Source organism: Ovis canadensis, chromosome 4 (genome assembly GCF_042477335.2).
Source record: "Ovis canadensis isolate MfBH-ARS-UI-01 breed Bighorn chromosome 4, ARS-UI_OviCan_v2, whole genome shotgun sequence".
Lineage (NCBI taxonomy): Eukaryota > Metazoa > Chordata > Mammalia > Artiodactyla > Bovidae > Ovis > Ovis canadensis.
Genome location: NC_091248.1, coordinates 81,928,308 through 81,950,484, shown reverse-complemented (window position 1 = coordinate 81,950,484; position 22,177 = coordinate 81,928,308). Strand labels below are relative to the sequence as shown.

Below are 22,177 nucleotides of genomic sequence, written 5' to 3'. Positions count from 1 at the left end.
CTTCACACTTCTATATGCAGAGGCTGATCATTTGCTTGGTTTAAGTAATGCGTTCTGTTGTAATTGAAGTCATTAGAACCCCATGTAACTGTCTTGAAAATTCCCCCGAGTATGTTTGAATGGACTCCCATTTTGCCACCCAGGTCCCAGTTCAGCTGGTATTTCAGCTGCAACACTAATGATACTAATGAAGGCAGAGGTTTTTTATTTAAAGCAATTGGTTTTGTGATTAGAACTGTTAACTAGATACTCAATAACATTTTAATTATACAGATATATTCCCAACACATAAAAATAACTTACTCAAGACATTCAGTGCTTTTCAGGGGAATTTTACTCATAGTGGTTCATTCCGAACACTCTCTAAAAACTTCCTATACTATGATAGTTGCCACCGTACCATCATATGGACAATTAACTTTTTAAAACTTTTTTTCTGTCCTGAAGCCTCCTCATATCCCTTCCAAGTTCCCACTGACTCTCATCAAGCTTTGGATTGTCTCATTCATTTGAGCCAGCTCACACCCCACTAGAATTGTCTTTACCTTTCTCCTTCCTAACCTTTCTACCTGGCTGTTAATTCTTCACTAGAAAGTTCTAGCTTCTCTGTTCATGCCGTCTTCCAAAACGCTGGACATTAAAAGAATGAGGTAAGGGTGTTGGAGAAAATTACTGACTTTCCTTTCTTGATGCACAGAAGAAATGGCTGAAAGTTTACTTGTTTCTCCATATTAAAATTTCATTTCTCAAAGGCAGTGGGGCATATCAAGGTTTCCGCAGAGCCTGAGCATACCTATGGATGGGATGATCCATAATTTGTCATTTTTAGCTACTTTCTTTTTGATTTGTCTCACTCACCTACCTTCTGTTTTCCCAGATCCCTGATGTTATCAGTGCATAGCCAAGAGAAGATAAACAGTGAATATTTAAAGAAGACAAGTGTCTGTGACCTCCACATCTTTACTGCATTATTGGTGTATTTGTAGCCATCAGTGGTAGACACATTTTAAGAGATTTGTCCAAATTACATCCCCTTCTCTAAGTCCATTCACCAATGGAAAGAGCCCATTAGCCATGTTAATTATCACATGACCCAGCACCCTCAGTCTTAGCTCATAGGACTGAGGAAGAACACCTGATCCAAACTGGGCCAACCACACTCTGCCCCCAGGAGAAGTGCTAGTTAATCTCTGTTTACCGCATGGTCCAAGGACAGATGGACTAGGAAACTGCAGGGTAGCCATCTTCTATTAAATGCCTGAAGAAGCAAGGCAAGCTGATCTGCAACGAAGCACAAATGAGTAATTCACTGGTCTTAGCAGAATAAGATTGAGGCAGAAAGACCAGCTGCTGCGGGTCCTGACAGCTTCTCCATAACCACGCAGTAAATTTTAACTCTTAAATTTTTCTGTTTTTCAAAATTTTTTTTAACTTGAAAACACCGACCTTCAATACCATTACAAGTCCTAGTGTTTGCTCTGGCCTCCATTAGCCATGTTCATCCAGCTCAGGACAAGGGTGGGGTTGGAATACCAGAGGGTCTTCTTCCCCACTGAGCCACTTCGTTGGTGTTGGCCAAATGCCAGCATGCTGGGTAGGCTTCCTGTGTCCATATTTTAGTGTAAATGGATGTTCATTATAATGGAAGGATAACCATAAATATGTAAAGAGAACTCTAAAGGGTATCTGGGCTGAGGGAGAATGTCCACGGGGGACGGCGGATGGACGAACTCATAAGGTGGGGTGTGGCCCTTCCCAAGGCCACAGTCCAGATCTCGTTGGAGAAGCTATGGTTCCAGACCATTGAGGGGCTGAGAAATTCACTGAGGTGCCCAGGCAAAGCAGGCCAACAACCGCTGGGCAAGGAAAGGCCTGCAGGACAGCAGGCTACGGCTGGCAGGGGCCAGGAATGCAGAGGAAGTCAGGATGTTGGGAGGCTGCTTGCTTGAAGGGCATGGACAACCAGAATCGCATGGTGTCCATGCCAGGAAGGCTGCTGGAAGTGACCCTCTGGGAGGCAGGTAGTCCAGGCTGATGAGAGGGTGCCAGAGAAAGTAGGAAGCCTAGGCTGTAGGAAGCCTGCTTACTGGTGAGACCTGTCTGTGAGGGCCACAGACAGGTGGTCACTGGGATGGAGTCCAGTCTATAAACTTGCTGAGCGTCTTCGTGGTCTGGGTGCCCTGCTAAGGCAGAGCACCACTGATTGTCCTTCCACATACACTGCTGACGGCCTGGGCAGCAGGGCCAAGAGAAAGCAAAATGCACAAGGGACCAAGAAGAGACGTCAACTTCCTCCTGCAATGTCCCTCCAGCACCCTCTACTGACAAAGCTAAATATCGTGTTCGCTGAAAATTCAATACTTGTTAAATTGGTCAGATACCATTTGAGCACAGGGAGTATGAGAAAATATGTCTGGAGATTACACTGGAGAAAGTGCCCTGACCTTTAGTTCTCTCTTTCCAAATTCAAAGAACTGACTAGCTGCACTGGAATCACTGTGGAACTTGTTAGAAACACTGATCCCTGGGCCCTCTCCAGACCAAACAAATCAGATCTCTGCTGGGAGACATCACATACTGAGCTGGAGGATCTGTCATATTTGTAAAGCTCCCAAGTTATGTCTGACGTGCAGTCGCAAGTTTGGCAGCTACTGCTCTGTGCCATTCTGTTACTGAAGCAGTCTAAACATCCAAAGGAGGAAGTGACCTGAGTGTGTGCGAAGGCCCTGTGTCTGCACTCCCAGGGTTGGCTGTCTGCTGGCTTCCAGGGACCCTTGGGGACCTGCTCTCCTGCTCCCAGAGAGAATGCCTTTTGCTTTGGCCACAAGCATCAGAGTGGCTCATTGCCTGTGCATCGCACTGTGGATGCAGGGACTGTGTTCATCTAATCCCCTGCACTCATGCTTTTCCTGGCGTCCGGGTAAGCAGGGTCAGCACCTGCAGGACCCTGAGAGGGAGGGATCATCTCAAATGTTGCCTCCTGGCACCTCCCATGCCTCACTCTATCCCGGCCTTGCTGACTCCTCAATATGAGACTGACCTTTCTCCATCACCAGATAGTCAGATTCCAGGGACACCAGTCATTCTCCTTGGCCTGAGGAACGAGGTAGGGACCTGAGTAAAGGGTGCTTGAGAAGGCACTGGCAACCCACTCCAGTACTCTTGCCTGGAAAATCCCATGGATAGAGGGGCCTGGTAGGCTGCAGTCCATGGGGTCGCTAAGTCGGGCAGGACTGAGCGACTTCACTTTTGCTTTTCACTTTCATGCATTGGAGAATGAAATGGCAACCCACTCCAGTGTTCTTGCCTGGAGAATACCAGGGATGGTGGAGCCTGGTGGGCTGCCATCTATGGGGTCGCACAGAGTTGGACACGACTGAAGCGACTTAGCAGCAGCAGCAGCAGCAGCAGCGTGTACGTGTGCTCAGTCACTAATTCATGTCTGACTCTTTGCAATCCCGTGGACTATAGGCCTCTGTCCATGGGATTCTCCAGACAAGAATACTGGAGTGGGTTTCCATCTCCTACTCCAGGGGATCTTCCCAACCCAGGGATTGAACCCATGTGTCCTGCCTTTCCTGCAATGCAGGTGGATTCTTCATTGCTGAGCCACTGGGGCAGCCCAAAGGGGCTTAGACTCAACTCTAAACATTTCAGATTTTGACTCTATGGCAGTTGAATAATCTACAGGTTTTAGATAAATGCATCCCACAAATTACTCCTTTATCTATAAGAAAAACTTAAATGCTGGATAGTTTTTCTAATGAAAAGGATGCTAATTTCAAAAAATGGGCTTCCCTGGTGGCTCAGAGGGTAAAGCATCTGCCTGCAATGCAGGAGACCCGGATTCAATTCCTGGGTCAGGAAGATCCCCTGGAGAAGGAAATGGCAACCCACTCCAGTATCCTTGCCTGGAAAATCCCATGGATGGAGAAGCCTGGTAGGCTACAGTCCATGGGGTTGCAAACAATACATGATTTTTTACCTTCTTAAACATGAAAAATCCCAATTCCACTTTGTAATTTCCTTTCCCAGTAACAATTAATCCACATTCTTGGCTGGCATCCGACTCCTTCCAATTTGGAATTGCTCCTTATCTCCTGACATCTTTAATCTCCCAAATTATGTCTGGTTTTGTTCCGTAGAGTATTTGTGTTAATACTAGAAAAACTAGTAATGACAGTGATAATACTGATAATGAAATAATAATAGCAACTCTACTTATTAGATATCAAACACCATTCTGAGACTTTATCATATTATCTCATTTTCTCAAAACCATTGTTCAGTAGGTAATTTGAGCCTCATTTTAAAATAAGGAAACCAACGCTCAGAGAAGTTAAGAACATGCCTAAGGTCACATTTGGCATAAGAAGTGGAGCCAAGGTTTTATCCAAGCCTGACTCAAGAGCCTTACTTTTAACAATTGTAATTTATTGCCCTCCATGATTTGTTTTCTCACAGTCAACCTGGGGTGATCAAGAGCAAATATTTCTCCAACAGAGATTTTGTTTTAAAATCTAATTCTGCCCAGTTCTAGTTGGGAAACTTGGAGCTAATTATCTAATCTCTGCAATTCTCTTCCAACTGTAAAATGAAGATAGTAATTCCTTCCTCATGTGGTTTTCATAAGGATTAAAGAAAAATGCCCAGTACTTATTAGCACATAGTCAATGTTCAATCAAGAGCAGCTGTTATAATTGTTACATTTTTATTGGTTTCATTGTACTTTTTATTCTATGAAAAATGACTGTTCATTTCTCATGTTGATTGTGTCCCCCAACTGCACACCAATTTCAAGTTCTGGAACCCATTATTCATTGATTTGTATATAATAAGAGGGAAGATTCACAGAAATAACAGGAAACACAATTAATTTGAGAAACAGCAGTCCAAAAAATTACCCAGGGGCTATTACAAGTGTGGCATCCTTCCTGGGTCTCTTATTTTCTCTACCTTCAATTTTCGTAAGGGGTCATTTCTCTCCTGATGATCATATCAGCTGTTCCCCTGTGACAGGCAACAAACTATTATTTCTGCCAAATGAAAGGAACTGTCTCCCATCTCAGTGACCACTGCTTCTCCTTGTCGCATGCTTTATCTCCTTCACCCAAAATGGCCTGGTCCATAATTTATAGCCTGACTGCCTAGGCAGGAAAGGTTGCTTTGGGGCCTTGGAGACCTGGCTGTGTGTGTGGGCTCCCCAGAAGGAGGTCTTGGAACTATCTATCCCAGCTGCCATGTGGTGATAACCTGTCAACAGAACCGTCTTTTCATCTCGCTGTGCCTCTCTCCTGAAGCATAGTCTATCACTTCCAATAGGACACCACGTTCTTAAGCATCTTTCATGCCGCAGTGGCCTCAGTTTCAAGTCTTCTGGGATCATCTTAGAATGTGTTTAAGGCTACAATTCTGGACCCCCAGAGAACATACTCTGGGGGTGCATAGGCAGGTCTTCTTTAACTAAAGGGGGGCCCCAACAGTCCAGTTATTTTACTGCAAGGGGTTTCAGTCCAGCAACTAGGAGTGAGTATAAACCCTAAGCCCTTTTCCCTGACCAGCTTTACAGTCCCAGAGCATCGCCAGTCTCCTCGATAAAGCTGTCCACCTGCTTAGAGGCAACCTAAAAAGGAAAAGACTGAGTCTTCGTTTTGTTTGATCACTTCCCTGTTTTCACAAATCTGGATCATTACCAAAAAAAAAAAAAAAAAAAGACATCATGCAGAAATCAATGAGGAGCTCACTGGTATCATAACCAGCCACCAAAGCAGAAGAGAGAGTAAGGGATCAGGCAGGACTAGGGTGAGGGTGGAGAGACAGAGCGCATTGGATTTGGAGACCTGGCAGTGGCAGGATTAGGAGAGCTGACCCCAAAGGCTGCATTCACCTCCTCAGTCTCCCATTCCAGCCTTCATCCTAGGTAAGTGCATGGAATAACACACCCACCTCCATCGGGGTTTCCCTGCTCTGGCTGTTTCTTTCTGGCAAATGAAGTGTGAGTCACTTTGGGGTCAGGAACACTGAATCCAGGATAGTAGCCTATAGGCTGAAGCAATGATTTCTGAAGCATGGTCCACCTGCTAATCCTACAACTTGCTAGCCTCTCCTAGTTTATGAGTCAGAATCTCTGGGGAATTTGAAGATCATTCTTAAGTATAATAAAATAAAAGAACATATTGTGAATCACTAATCCGGGTTAATTTTTCAAGTATCCATTTTGCACAGAACAACAGACTGGTTCCAAATAGGAAAAGGAGTACGTCAAGGCTGTATATTGTCACCCTGCTTATTTAATTTCTATGCAGAGTACATCATGAGAAATGCTGGACTGGAAGAAGCACAAGCTGGAATCAAGATTGCCACCACCCTTATGGCAGAAAGTGAAGAGGAGCTAAAAAGCCTCTTGATAAAAGTGAAAGTGGAGAGTGAAAAAGCTGGCTTAAAGCTCAACATTCAGAAAACGAAGATCATGGCATCTGGTCCCATCACTTCATGGGAAATAGATGGGGAAACAGTGGAAGCAGTGGCTGACTTTATTTTTGGGGGCTCCAAAATCACTGCAGATGGTGACTGTAGCCATGAAATTAAAATACGCTTACTCCTTGAAAGGAAAGTTATGACCAACCTAGATAGCATATTCAAAAGCAGAGACATTACTTTGCCAACAAAGGTCCGTCTAGTCAAGGCTATGGTTTTTCCTGTGGTCATGTATGGATGTGAGAGTTGGACTGTGAAGAAGGCTGGGAGCCGAAGAATTGATGCTTTTGAAGTGTGGTGTTGGAGAAGACTCTTGAGAGTCCCTTGGACTGCAAGGAGATCCAACCAGTCCATTCTGAAGGAGATCAGCCCTGGGATTTCTTTGGAAGGAATGATGCTAAAGCTGAAACTCCAGTACTTTGGCCACCTCATGCGAGGAGTTGACTCACTGGAAAAGACCCTGATGCTGGGAGGGATTGGGGGCAGGAGGAGAAGGGGACGACCGAGGATGAGATGGCTGGATGTCATCATGGACTCGATGGACTTGAGTCTGGGTGAACTCCGGGAGTTGGTGATGGACAGGGAGGCCTTGGCATGCTGCGATTCATGGGGTTGCAAAGAGTCGGACACGACTGAGCGACTGAACTGAACTGAACTGAACTGAATGGCCTTAAAAGATGTACACATCCAAATCCCCAGAACATGTGAATATGTTAATTCTTAAGAAGAATAAGGTTGTAGATGGAATTAAGGTTGCTATTCAACTGACATTAAAATAGGGAGATTTATCTTGGATTATCCAGGTGGGTCCAAAGTTATCCCAGGTCCTTATATGAAGAGAGAGGCAACATACAAGAGTAGGGAAGGTGATGAATAAGGAGTTGGCCAAAGTGATGCAATGTGCAAAGTATTCAGCTCACTGATGTGGGCTATAAAGACAGTAAAAGGAGCCATTGATTCAAGGAATGCCAGCAGCTCTAGAAACTGCAAAAGACAAGGAAACTGATTCTCCCCTGTAGCCTCCAGAAGGACCGCAGCCCTGCCAACAACTTGACTTTAGGCCAGTGAGACCTGTATTGGACTTCTGATCTCTAGAACTGTGAAATAATAAATCTGTGTTTTTTTTAAGTGATTAAATTTGTACAATGGCAATTGTACAATGTACAACTGCTATTCATGATAAATGCCTGCATTTGCATATTATATAGACAGATGTGATATCACAAACCATACAGTATGGTTTCTGAAAGGCATAAAGTTTAAGAGACTTCTAAGAACACAAGGAAATTTCCCACCTGTCAAAAATAGGTCATCTTTCTAGGCTCAATTTATACCAACTGTCCTCAATATCGTGCTGGAGATTCAGATATTTTCTTGACCACTTCTGAAAATCCAGTCTCCACTTGGCTCTGTGCCCTGGTAGGCAGACCTCAATGGGCCAGACTCCCTTGCCCTCTGGTTTCCAGTTGGGTTCCCCCAAGAGGGGTTCCAGCAGGAGTCTAGAGATAGTCAAGTGCCAGCCTTGCACGTGTAAACCCATGAGTTCAGTTTAATTCAGTCTCTCAGTCATGTCCAACTATTTGTGACCCCATGGACTGCAGCACGCCAGGCTTCTCTTTCCATCACCAACTCCTGGAGCTTGCTCAAACTCATGTCCATCAAGTCAGTGATGCCATCCAACCATCTCATCCTCTGCCATCTCCTTCTCCTCCTGCCTTCAATCTTTCCCAGCATCAGGGTCTTTTCCAGTGAGTCAGTTCTTCACATCAGGTGGCCAAAGTATTGGAGCTTTAGCTTCAGCATCAGTCCTTCCAATGAATATTCAGGACTGCTTTCCTTTACAATTGACTGGTTTGATCTCCTTGCAGTCCAAGGGACTCTCAGGAGTCTTTTCCAACACTGCAGTTCAAAAGCATCAGTTCGTAGGTGCTCACCCATGAAAGTGAGTCCTTAAATTTTGTGCTTTAGGAACCTTCCTTGCCTCACTCAAGAGTACAGTGAGGAAGAAATAAGGGGTCCAGGAGAGGCATCCCAGAGTGATGACAGCCTGCAAACTACTATGAGACCCCATCACAAAGAACCTGAATTCCTCACCATTTCTCACATGCCTTCTCCACACCCCTCACACAACCACCTGATGAACAATCAGAGGCCATGGCTGAGAAAGCAGAAATGAAAAGTCAAGAAAACACAACCCCACAGTACCAAGAGAAGAAACTTTAAGCAATTTACGCAGTCATTACATATACAGTGCTGTTATATGCATAAAATTTGCAAATTTTATGCAAAAATAAACACCACCCTCCACAGGGATAACTTTTCCTTTGTTTTCTCTGGCTTCTGAAGCAAACTCAATTTGGAAAATAAAAACAGAAAATTACCCTGTGGTAGGATAAGATTTATGTATTCATCTCAGTACCTCTTACAATAACCCCCAATAGTATCCATAAGCCTAAAGGGATTTGTCAATGCTGAAGCACTGTGGAACCTTGAACTGAGCTAAACACAGCTGGTAAAGTACAAGGACATATGTCTGTATGGATGTGAGGTGAAGAGACCCCTCCTCGGAGCCATCCTGGGTCACCAGTCCTTCCCAGCCCTCCCCTAATGGCCCACAGAGTGAGTTCAGTTCTCTCTTCTTTGTGTCCCCACAAAGATCTACACAGTAAGTGGGTATTGGATGCACAAAGGAGTATAAGAACAAAAATCAGTACAGTAAAATCCACAGACAGAGCAGTCAATCCCTGACTAAATGTAGACAGGCTTAGACATGCATTCCCTGTGAACTTCAGGAATCTCCCCACTCCCTGTCCTTCCTTGCTCCCCACCACCCATCCCTGCCCCCAAATATTTTTAGAATAAAGCAACAAAAAGATAGGAAGAAGATCGTGGCAGGAAGAGAATAGCGGCACTAATACTCCGAATTAGGTTGCAAGGAATTTAAAAGTTGGACCTCCCCCAGTAGCATTTGTTTCCTGCACATAAACAGGAACACTACATGGAATCATTGGCACTTATTTTTAGAAAAAAAAATAATCTAAAAGATTAAAAAAAAAAACCAACACCCTTGGGTTGATTGTAGACCGATGTTTCCACCTGGAGCAACAGAGTCAGCTCTTGAGCAGCAGGGTCCTGTGTGGGCACTGCTGCAGGCCTACCTTTGCCGGAAAGAACCAGAAGAAAATGTTGCTGTTGTAAGTCTTATTCACGGTGATGTAACCGGAATAGCTTGTCAAATTCCATCCTGGGAAAGGAGGTACCAAACTCAACTGTCTCCCTAGTGGGGGAAAAATGTATAAGGATTAGACAAAAAATAAACGCAGCGCTGGCCATCTCCATCTTGGCCAGACTTCTCCCAGGGGCCAGGTCTGGAATCAGTGATCAGAAAAGCTACAGGGGGATTGCCATACAGGTGCTTACTGCCCTGGCCAGGTCCACATATTCAACATTCACCTTTTAGCCAAGAAGAAAATCAGCTATACTCAACTCCACTCCAAAGTTAAATCAAGGTGTTCACACTGGGCCACCTGGAGGGCCAGGGCAGGATAAAGTCACCTAATTCCAAAAGGTCGGGGTGAGGGGTGCAAGAGAAATAACACAGCGAACGAGCTCTCAGCCTAGGGAAGGCCTGTGTTCTCCACACTCTTCTGATGTTGAGAGCAAAGGGCCTGACACTTCCACTAAGGGAAATGAAGTGAGGCGTGTGGGGAGTGGGGATACTTAGGGATGGCTAAGGAGGGTGGGGAGAGGCAGGCAGTGGGACTGGGGGTGATCGTGAGGCCACCCAGAGGGAGCCAAACAGGACAGGGGAGAGTTGTGAAAGGCACAGGTCCTGGTCTTCTTATGGCAGCAAAAGGACAGGGAGGGAGAAAGAGCTAACACTCAGATAGCTGAGGCCGCCCAGGAGTAAACAAAACCGATAGAACTAACATTTCCAAGGCCGATATAACAAGGGTTTTATATTATGTGGCATAATTATTACTCCTGCTTTACAGATGAGAAAGCTAAAAGCACAGAGGGGTTAAGTAACTCGCCCAAGGTCACATATAGTAAAAGAGGGCTGGAATTTAAACCCAGCAGTCAGGCTGCAGAGATAGCTCCTGCCCCTACCCTGCTACAAGGCACCTCAGCTAGAGAGTCAGTCAGAAGGTGTAGGCAGCAGGGAGTGGAGGGGGAAGCAGTGAATAAGAAAGGAGTGGAGAAGGGATAGTAAGCAGGTAGGAAGCAGGGGGTGGTGTCGAAGTCTGGGTGAAGAGGAGACCTTTAGGGGGAACAAAGCAAGTGTCCCTGCTAAAAATGGATTGTTCAAGAATAGCTACTTAAGTCTGAGACTTGCTAAGTTGGAGACTGGCTAGTAGAGAGTAGATAAGGAAGCTCGATCCTATACATGTGCTACCAACTAGAGATGTCTCCAGTGGGTTGCCGGAGCCCACGGGCCCTGGAATGCCGATTGACAGCATCTCTTCCCAACTTGGTATTCAGTGACATCACTGACAGCACGTGGTAAGCCATGGTATAAATGTGGATATTGATCTGTCCACCCTGGACTTCATGTGAGGATCAAATGAAAGCATGCATATGACCCCTGAGCACAGAGATGCACATAAAATAAGGGCTCTGGCAAAGAAAGGGGTGATTCTCATAAGCCCGTGGGCCACCCCAAGAATAGTCTAGAAGACTTTGCATTTTTTGGACTCGGTGTAGTTCCCCCAGGAAGGATTAATTCAACCTCTCTACCCCTTCCCCATTTTCTTCCCCATGAGATATATCCCTCCCAACTGAAAAAAAAAGGGAGGGGGCAAAGACAAAAGAAAGATTGTACAGAAAAGAGAGATGCTAGGGGAAAATAGTGAGTACCTGCCCATTTCCATTCCCCCACCGTTCCCTCTTCCCGTGTTTGCTTCCACTCTCAGTTAGCCCAAAGAAAAATCAACTCCAGGGCTGGGCAGTCTTTAAAACAATTCTTTTGGCCACTTTTTGAGATATAATTGACATACAACATGATACTGGTTTCAGATGTACAACATGATTGAATATTCATACACTATATGTTGTGATGAGATCACCACAGTAAGTCTAGTTAACATCCATCACCCCCGACAGCTACAATTTTTATTCTTGTGATGAGGACTTTTAAGATTGACTCTCTTAGCAACTTTCTATGCAAGACAGTTTATTAACTCTTCTTACTATGACATACATCACAGCCCACATCCTATCTTTTGGAGTTGGAAGTTTGTACCTAAAACACTTTTGAAATATTTTTCACAAAACTATTAACCTTCTCAAAATCCAGCAGAGACCCTCTCAAAAAAAGGAGAGCAGAGAACTGAAGACTGAAGGGTTGGGAATGAGTGAGAAGTAAATCCCAGAGGAGTAAATGGGCATTCAAGAAAGACAGAGAAAAATGAGAAAGGTCAGAGTAAAATGAGAAGAAGAGAAAACATGTAATAGAAAGGAGCAGGAGGAAATGGACTTCGGGAGATGGATGATTGAATCAATTTCTCTCTCTGAGACCAGCACAACACGAGGTCCGCTGGCCTGCTCTGAAGATGACTCAGATGCTTACCTGGTCCTCTCTTACTGACCCTTTCTGAGCATCTCAAAGTTCTATCTCTGTTGCCTTGAACTCACGGGGGTATATTTTCTACCTTCCTTTCTAGATCAGGGGCTATTGGAAAGCAGGGCATTTGTTTTGCTTACCTTTGTACCCCCAGGGGCACAGCATGCTGATTGAAACACTTAAGACATTCGATACATACTTGTTAATGAATAAATGTGAATTAACCAAGTAAAACATGACACGCTGGCAATGCACTTGGACCAGCTCATTTCTACAAAAACCTCCTAAGGCAGGCAGGCCTTATTAAGATCTTGGGAAATTCAGAAAAACTTTTCTCTGGCCCACAAGGAAGAGTTTCGCCTTGTTTTGAATTTTAAATTTCCTCTAACTATACCACAGTAAAATGATTAAAAGTTCTCTCAAATAAATTGATTTCTTTTTTTTTTTTTGGCATTTTCAAATGTCCCATTCATCCTTTCAGAATCTGTTAATGGAATGTGGAAAATAAACTCCCAAGATGTAGGAGTTTCTTTCTTCCTGGAACCATGACTCATAATACAAATGTTTGAAACAGCTGAAAAAAGGAAAAAGGTTTTCTTTGAAGTGGCTTCACTTCCTACTTCTTACTGTGGTGACTGGTGCTTGTGATAGTAACACTTCCAATCCAAAAAGATTGGAGCATGACCAAAGAAGGGCTTGAGCCAGCTAATCAGGCACTCCATATTTGCAAAGACTTGTAACATCATCTGGATGGGCAGGACACTACCAGGCCATAATTTTTAATAAATTAAGAGCCAATAGCAAAATATTCTTTAAAGTTTATGAAAAGGCAGCATTTGGAAGTACACTAAAATTATTTTAATTTTAATTAAAATTATTAATTTTATTCATTTTGTTTCAGGGAGTGACAGTTTATTCAAGCTGCAGAGAAAGCAAACACACAATTACAACTATGTAAAACTAAGCTAGTTAACTGGGAATTTAAAAGAAATTAAAATTTTCTGTGTCTTATTGTGAACTATTGTTTATCTCAGAAATGTTTTGTTGCGATATTAAGACTCATGTCCCTAAGATTTCAACAGACTTGATGCACAAAAGGGATTCAGGGGAGGGAGCTGACCATCTGTCCAAAGCTTCCTGAACTTTCAGTAAAGCGAATGAATAAGATTATCCTTAATTATGTTGTCAGGGCTACATTTGAATACCCAGATGTACCAGACTTTGGATCAGCCATTTAAAATTCCATTTAAAAATTTTTGACTATGTAACAGAACTTTAGAAAGTGATGTTACACCAGATTTAATATTTTAAATGTTGTCACTTATCAGATGGTGATCTAACAGGGTTGGCACAAAAGGATAGAAGATAAAACTACTTCCCTTGAAATCTTTCTTTACTACCGTTAACATCCATAAGAGGGAAATGCTCATAGGCAAGAAATCCAGGAATGGGAGAGATGCGGACAATCTCAGGCAGATTTCTCTATATTCTCTGCACTTGGTTCTACCTGATGTACAATTCAAAGACACTTTCCCTTAATGCTGATTAAGCTGTCTTCCTCTTTCAGGATGTGCAGACTCTTTCTTACTTGTCCAAATCTCACCCTATATCTTCAAGTCTGGCCACATAGCACAGCGGTTCCTACCTTGAGCTGTGAGTCAGCAGTGTGTGTGTGTGTGTGTGTGTGTGTGTGTGTGTGTGTGTGTGCGTGCATACACGCAGGTGTGCGTGCACACACGTGTGCACGTGCTCGGTTGTGTCTGACTTTTTGCCACTCCATGGGCTATAGCCTGCCAGGTTCCTCTGCCCACAGAATTTTCCAGGCAAGAATATTGAAGTAGATTGCCATTTCTTATTCCAGGGGATCTTCCTGACCCAGGAATCATGAGTCAGCAGATAGGTTTTAAAGTCAGATTTGCCACTTACTAGCTTTACATAGCCCTGGGCAAGATACTTAATTTCTCTAGGCCTCAGTTTTCTCATCTATAAAATGGGAACAATAACTATTCATCCTTCATTAGGGTTGCTCTAAGGATTAAAAGAGATAATGTGTATAAAGCATAATTCCAGGAACATAGTTAGGTCTCATATCAAATTCTACAAATATTTATTGAGTGCCTATTACATACAGGCACTGTGACAGGAACAGGGGATATAATTACTACTAAATGTTAGCTATTTATTTCTTACTACTACTATTACTACTACTACTATTTTCTACCTCATTATGCCAACCAACAGGGATAGCTTCCTTCTAAAAAATTACAGCATATCTACCTCAAATGTAATCCTTTAGCACTTTAGCGTGCATTGCCTGATTCCTTGTTTCATGTGTGTGCATCTGATTATTCCAGAAGAGGACAAGTTTTTTAAACAAAGGAAAATAAATTATAGTAGGCAAATTACAGAGCAGAAGGCAGAAAATTTGGATCTTGATCCCATCTCTGCTACTATTACCTGTGTCCTCTTGGGCAAGTCATGTAAAATATTTGAGTCTCAAGCCCCTCATCTGTGGATTGGTAGGGTTTGGTGATGAGTATTTGACTCTGCTTTGTGAATGAACATAATCTCAGTCATCAGTATCCACTTATTGAAGAAGCTAAAGCAAGAGAGTTCCAGAAAAACATCTATTTCTGCTTTATTGACTATGCCAAAGCCTTTGACTGTGTGGATCACAATAAGCTCTGGAAAATTCTGAAAGAGATGGGAATACCAGACCACCTGACCTGCCTCTTGAGAAATCTGTATGCAGGCCAGGAAGCAACAGTTAGAACTGGACATGGAACAACAGACTGGTTCCAAATAGGAAAAGGAGTACGTCAAGGCTGTATATTGCCACCCTGCTTATTTAACTTCTATGCAGAGTACATCATGAGAAACACTGGGCTGGAAGAAGCACAAGCTGGAATCAAGATTGCCGGGAGAGATATCAATAACCTCAGATATACAGATGACACCACCCTTATGGCAGAAAGTGAAGAGGAACTAAAAAGCCTCTTGATGAAAGTGAAAGTGGAGAGTGAAAAAGTTGGCCTAAAGCTCAACATTCAGAAAACGAAGATCATGGCATCCGGTCCCATCACTTCATGGGAAATAGATGGGGAAACAGTGGAAACAGTGTCACCCTTTATTTTTGGGGGCTCCACAATCACTGCAGATGGTGATTGCAGCCATGAAATTAAAAGACACTTACTTCTTGGAAGAAAAGTTAGGACCAACCTAGACAGTATATTCAAAAGCAGAGACATTACTTTGCCGACTAAGGTCCATCTAGTCAAGGCTATGGTTTTTCCTGTGGTCATGTATGGATGTGAGAGTTGGACTGTGAAGAAGGCTGAGCACCGAAGAATTGATGCTTTTGAAGTGTGGTGTTGGAGAAGACTCTTGAGAGTCCCTTGGACTGCAAGGAGATCCAACCAGTCCATTCTGAAGGAGATCAACCTTGAGATTTCTTTGGAAGGAATGATGCTAAAGCTGAAACTCCAGTACTTTGGCCACCTCATGTGAAGAGTTGACTCATTGGAAAAGACTCTGATGGTGGGAGGGATTGGGGGCAGGGGGAGAAGGGGACGACAGAGGAAGAGATGGCTGGATGGCATCATGGACTCAATGGACGTGAGTCTGAGTGAACTCCGGGAGTTGGTGATGGACAGGGAGGCCTGGTGTGCTGTGATTCATGGGGTCACAAAGAGTCGGACACGACTGAGCAACTGAGCTGAACTGAAAAGCAATGCACATGACTCAATTGGGTGGATTTAGATTAATGATAATTTGCCTCTTCATTTACATCCAGTGACATCAGCCTGTACCGCTGGGCTGCCATATTTTCATGACTCTTCTACATCAAGCAAAATTGAGTCTTTTAAAAAAAGACTGCATTGCCTCATTATATTATCATTGACTATATTATCAAAGTTTTTCATCTTTTCTTACCAAAAAAAACCATGAAACATGGAATCAATGGATATTTCAGGCAAAGATATATGAACAGAACTCAAATGCACACATAAGAAGGGAAAATGTTTTGGCTTTAAATTTTAAAAAAAAATGAAGACAGTCTATTGACTATGAGATCTCTTCAAATGAAGAAAAGTTGCTTTATTTTAAACTTCCATACAGAGTATATGCATTTATTTTTTACCTTTAAAATGATCACTTCCCTAAAATCTCTAGTTTGAGTTCCACATGCCCATGAAATCTACCAGCATATCAGCTTCACAAGCATTAAGTCTGCCTTCCTACATGTGACTAGGGATAAAATCCAAAGCAAACACCAAAACCTCCATCTACGGATGCTCATCTCCAAGATACGCTCCACCATGCGATGTCCCATCCCATCACCTTTCCCTTCTCTACTGGACCACTCTTGTCATTATCTCTTACTCTCTTAATGACCCTTCCTGACTCCATAACTCTCCTCATCCACCACCCCATTTCTCTGCTTCCTTTCACAAACAGCTCTTCAGGATAGCTGTCTATATACTATTTTATAGTTTAGGAGCATCATGAGGTCCAGAAAGATTACATCATTTATCTTATACAGTGATTTCCCTAAGCATGAAGAAGCATTAATAGCAGAGGCAGGTCATAAATTTTAGACTCTGATGACACCAAATGACACTTTTTGTACTGGTATTAGGACAATCTCTAAATAAAAGCCATCAGCGAATACAGGTATTTAGAGAGCAACTTACAGGTTACAAAGAGTTTTCATGTACATTTTTTAATCTGATATTTTTAACATCTCTGTGACTTGGGTGAATTGTTTTATCTCCATCTAATCAATGAGGAAAATGAGTCCTAAGACTCAGATAACTTCTCAGGCAAAGGGGCCAAGCACAATGGCTATGAGCTTAGACTCTGGAATGAAGCTGTCTGGATGTGACCCTTGCATCTACCAGCTGGTGTCTGCATGACTGGCAAGTAACTATTTCTTCCTGCTTTAGTTATCTTCTGTGTAAAGAAGCTTAAATAGGTTGTTGAGATACTTAAATGATTTTATATCCAATGCTTGGAAGCAATAACTGACACAGAGTAAGTTCTGAGGTTATTATTAGCCCTATTAAATGAGCAGGCTTCCCTGGTGGCTCAGAGGTTAAAGTGTCTGCCCGCAATGCGGGAGACCTGGGTTAGATCCCTGGGTTGGGAAGATCTCCTGGAGAGGGAAATGGCAACCCACTCCAGTATTCTTGTCCGGAGAATCCCATGGATGGAGGAGCCTGGTGGGCTACAGTCCATGCGGTCGCAAAGAGTCAGACATGACTGAGTGACTTCACTTTCTCTTTCATTAAATGACCAGTTGTAGACAGGCAATATACTAGTTTTATAAATAGATATGTGGAGACTCAACTACTAGTTAATCTGACCCTGATGAACTTTCTTTTTGGCTCAAAACTCGGATACTATATGATATCAAATTGTTAATATATGAAATGAAACAATTGAGTAAAATATATTGTCTTTGGATCCTGTGAGACATCTGCTAAAACAACAACTGTTGAAACTATACAGTTTCAGCGGTTTCAGATTTAGGCTTACCTTTTGTAAGTTTCCCACTTTCAATATAAGGAGTCAGAAATAACCGCTGTCCTGGGTCTCCTTTACGTGGTCTGGAAACATGGGCTTTTCTGTACAAGGAGCGAAACAGCCCATCAGCACCAGGGCTAAGCGCCAACAAAACCAGCAAAAAAAGTGCCTTCCACATGGCACCAACCGTTCCCTCTGGGCCTAGAATGAAAACAATAACTTTCCACAAATGAATCCAAAGAGTAAATATTTACCAAACCCCTTTATATGCAAAACACTCATTTAGTCACTCAAAAAATACACATAAAGCTCTCTGCTAAGTACCTTGCTGCTGCTGCTGCTAAGTCGAGTCAGTCGTGTCCGACTCTGTGCGACCCCAGAGACAGCAGCCCACCAGGCTCCTCTGTCCCTGGGATTCTCCAGGCAAGAACACTGAAGAGGGTTGCCATTTCCTTCTCCAATGCATCAAAGTGAAAAGTGAAAGTGAAGTCGCTCAGTCGTCTCTGACTCAGCGACCCCATGGACTGCAGCCCACTAAGCTCCTCCGTCCATGGGATTTTCCAGGCAAGAGTACTGGAGTGGGGTGCCATCGCCTTCACCAGCTAAGTACCTTAGATACAGCCTAAATAAGATCAACCCAGTCCTTGCTCATCCTGAAATTAACAATCTAATGGAAGGCTATTTAAGTGATTGGCAATATAACAAGCACAACAGCTTCTATTTCTAAAACTGTGGTCTGGAAAATAAATTCTATGAAGGATTACAGGAACCAAGAAGACAACAGGGACTCTAAACAAATCACAGAGTGGGAGCGACAGTCATCTACTCCAGGCAGAGGATTCAGAACATATTTCAGGACAGGAGAACCTAGGAAGGAAGACCTTACCAAGGTAGAAGCTGAGTAAAAGGTGGGTGGAGCTCAGTTAGGCAGGAGAAATGGGGAAGGCATCACTGGTGGAAGGCAAAGCCTGAGAAAAGGTGAGACCTGACTTGTCCACGGGTGTTTTGCAGGGAAATTTAAAATAATTTCTGGCCAGCTTTTTATCTCTTACAAATCACCAAACTTTGCATTCAAAAAAAAAAAAGAAAGAAGAGACAGAAGATCCTACAACCATTTACAGGCCCTTACCCCTATAGCAGGCTGTCCAGTGAACTCAAAAGTTAGACCTCACACTTTATTAACACAAAGCTTTTCAAGGATCTTCTAACCTGATGTTTGCTGAAAAAATGTGTGGTGAATTCCCTAAACTTGTAAACATGTAAATTGTATTTACAATGGGTTTTTCCAATGTATTTTTAGCTGATTTGAACTTCCTGATAGCCAGGAAAACAAGGGTTATCATCATCAATCTTAGACACGGAAAATTTGACTCAAAGGAGTACCTTATCTACAGACATCAAAACAGAGAAATCAGAACTAGTATGCAGTCAGGGCTGGGCTGAGGGTAAAGTGAGTCTGATGTAGATGTAAAGTGGGACCTTTTCTTTTTTTTAATTTTGAAATTTTGTCCATCAAGGATTTTTTTGAGTTGACTTTGATTTTTTCAAGTATTGCATTAAATATTATTTATCTTGATTACTGAGTTTTTTGGCACTCTTAGATTTTACATCCAAGGCAGGTGCCTCAATTGCTTCTGTTAATCCTGACTCTATTAAGTAATATGATTCTTGCACCAGTGCTATTAAATGACTCTGTACTACCGCTAGTTAAATACTCTGCTCACTCAGATTCTGGATGCAAAGAGAAATATACAATATAGGCAAATACAATGCTTGGCTTGATTGTTCAGTGCCTTAATATACCAAGTCATTAATATACCTTAAAAACATACAAGGTGTTGTAATCTATTAACCACATGCTAATCACAAGCCAATTTAGCATAATAGGAAAATATTGGTTCTAGCAAATTTAGAAAGGTTCTCAGCCACATTTCTCCAATAAGATAAAAGTTTATAACTATAATTTGATTGAATACATGACCTTTGTCAAATCTTTCGTGGTTAACTTAATAGAATTCCCCAGACTTAAGGTAAACAAGCCCAACCAAATAGACCATGTACTTAAGAGTGGTTTTGTCTATTTACTATAATAAGGAACAAAATGACTTTAGAAACTGAAATTAAGTTCCCAAGAAGCCCAAGTATTATGACCACTATAGCACTGATGAAAGATTTTTTTTTAATTATAAGAACTTGTTATGCTAATGTTTTAATAACAGCTGCTTTCAAGGAATGCTTGAAGTCAACAATCTTACTCTCTGGTTCATGGGGAAAAAAAATCTGTGGTATGAAAAACATTGGAAGGAGCTCTTCCATTAAGAGGCTTTTTCCTGCAGGCAGAAACAAGGAACTAATCATACCAGCTAATTTCTCAATCATTCTGCTGTAAACATCCAGCCCCCTTTAATGGAAATCATTAATATTTAAATAACCAGGGTAGTTACAACTTCTTTTGTCAGCAAATGTTGACTCAAAGATGTTAAAGAAAGAAAGGTGAAATTGGTCTTGTTTTAACTGACATAAATCCAACACACAAAAGCAAGAGCTGGGTCAACTTAGGAGCCCCCATTAACATTTAATCAAATAACTATTAGAGTCATGGTTTCCCATGTAGGTGAATTAAAAAAACAACATACTTCATTTCACTGTTTCATTTAATGGTCAGAGTTCCTGGACTGTGCTTAGCTGTCATCTCTCCTGATGAAAATGAAAGCCATATCATGAATGGAGTATTTTCTTTCTTCACATCTTTCACTAATGTATTTTGCCTATCCTAAATTAGCCAAAATCTTTTCATTTATTGAACATTTATTGAGTCCTTTCTAAACTAATAAACTCTGTATTGGAAGTTATTGCCCGCAGAGAGTAAAAAAATTATTAACCCTACACTGTATTATGTATCTACTTGAAGTGATATGAAAACATTGGTGTTATTTCCAGTTCAAATACATCTTACTGAAGGATACAGGCAAACTGCTCCTCTTAATGAATGTTCAGAAACAGAATAAAATATATGCAAGTTCAAAACAATATTGGCAGAATCAAATATGCTAAAGGTCAAAATCTGTGATTCACTATAACTACCTTACTGCATGTATGTGCTAAGTCACTTCAGTCGTGTTTGACTCTTTGTGACCCTATGGACTATAGCCTGCCAGGCTCTCCTGCCATGGGGATTCTCTAGGCAAGAATACTGAAGTGGGTTGCCATGCCCTCCTCCAGAGGATCTTCCCGACCCAGGGATTGAACTCACATCTCTTGTGTTCCCTGCACTGGCAGGCAAGTTCTTTACCACTAGCGCCACTTGTGAAGCCCAAAACCTTACTAAAAACCTAAAATATTACAACTGGAAATCATGTGTACAAGAGACAATTTTTTTATATCAACAAAGGTATTTATCACAGTATTATTTAGAATAATAAACTGTCAACAATGTAAACAATTTAAGATAAGTTACTGTACATTTAAAAAATGGAATCATATACAGCAATTAAAATGACTCTACTGAGAATGTTTTATAAAATATACTAAAATATTAGGTAAAGAAAAGGAAGCTATTAAATTGGGTGTAAAGTATATTGTCCTTATTTAATACTCATTAATAATTTCTAAATTTTCTATAATAACTAATCTTATAATTAGAAGAAAGTCATTTTTGATTTTGCTTTTTTATCAGTGAAGCAACTGGTAGGCATGGCTTGTTCCTTATTCCTTATTACTACCTGGTTATGACCTCTTGCGTTTCCTAGGAGTAAGAGTTCTGTTTGTCCTTTCAGAATAGGTTCTGCTCTCGCTAACATTCTGTGAAGATGTGTCCTGATCTCATACTGTCATAGAACCTCAGAGACTCAAAGTAAAGTTTCTCTTTGTTGAATTAAAAGGCTCTGCATTAACATGAGATGCTGTTCTAATAATAATTCATCTGACTGCATTTATATCCAGTTCTGCCTGGAGTAGAGTCCATAACAAATGAGAATATAATTGGTTCTAAGCAAATAGCTGTTGAACTGATGGGTCTAAATAATGAATCATGATATGTTAGACATACAGGAGGTAGTATATGTTCATATGGTCCAATTCCTTCATCTCACAGTCTAGACAACTGGAACTAGAGAATAAAATATGTTGTAAGCTGCTGAGCAGCAAAATCAAGACTCAAAGCCAGGATTCACTTATGGCCCTAAATCTAATCTGCTTTCCACTCGCCCATCTGTGGTTGTAATTATATATATTTAAATATTTTGCCTCTTATTGTCTCAATAGATAGTAATGGTCTGCTACAGTCTAAATTTCTTTCATTAGATCTTTAAAGCATGTAGTACAAATAAATAAACAAATGAATAAACAGATACGTCAATAAGTAAGTCTTTCCAGAGAAATTTGGGTTTTAGAAATGACTTGTACTAATCCAGGTTCTAACATGACTCATTCACTGAACCTTGGATGGGACAATGACTTTTCTGGGTCCCAGTCAATATGTTAAAACCAATGGTTAGATCTCCAGGAACTGTGAGAGTCAGCTGTTCAATGCAGCTATTGTTCAAAATTAGAGTATAGAAGCTTTACCATTAAATATGTTATATTAAAAAATAAGTGATAAATACTCAAAAC

At 41.8% G+C, this 22,177-nt stretch overlaps 1 protein-coding gene across 9 annotated transcripts in view; it reads right to left on the bottom strand.

The window, feature by feature from the left end:
* The window catches only part of CPVL (carboxypeptidase vitellogenic like), a 133,153-nt gene that overhangs the window by 90,991 nt on the left and 19,985 nt on the right, over nt 1–22,177 (bottom strand). For 7 of the 9 annotated variants that reach the window (XM_069586756.1, XM_069586755.1, XM_069586761.1 and 4 more), the window contains 2 exons: nt 17,579–17,767; nt 9,636–9,754 (listed from right to left, as the gene is read on the bottom strand). In XM_069586756.1, coding sequence (XP_069442857.1) covers nt 9,636–9,754; nt 17,579–17,744 — 285 coding nt within the window. In that variant the 5' untranslated portion in view covers nt 17,745–17,767. Of the gene's footprint in view, nt 1–9,635; nt 9,755–17,578; nt 17,768–17,890; nt 18,031–18,695; nt 18,800–22,177 lie in introns of those variants that run through there. The other 2 variants (XM_069586762.1, XM_069586754.1) reach the window with 2 other exon arrangements.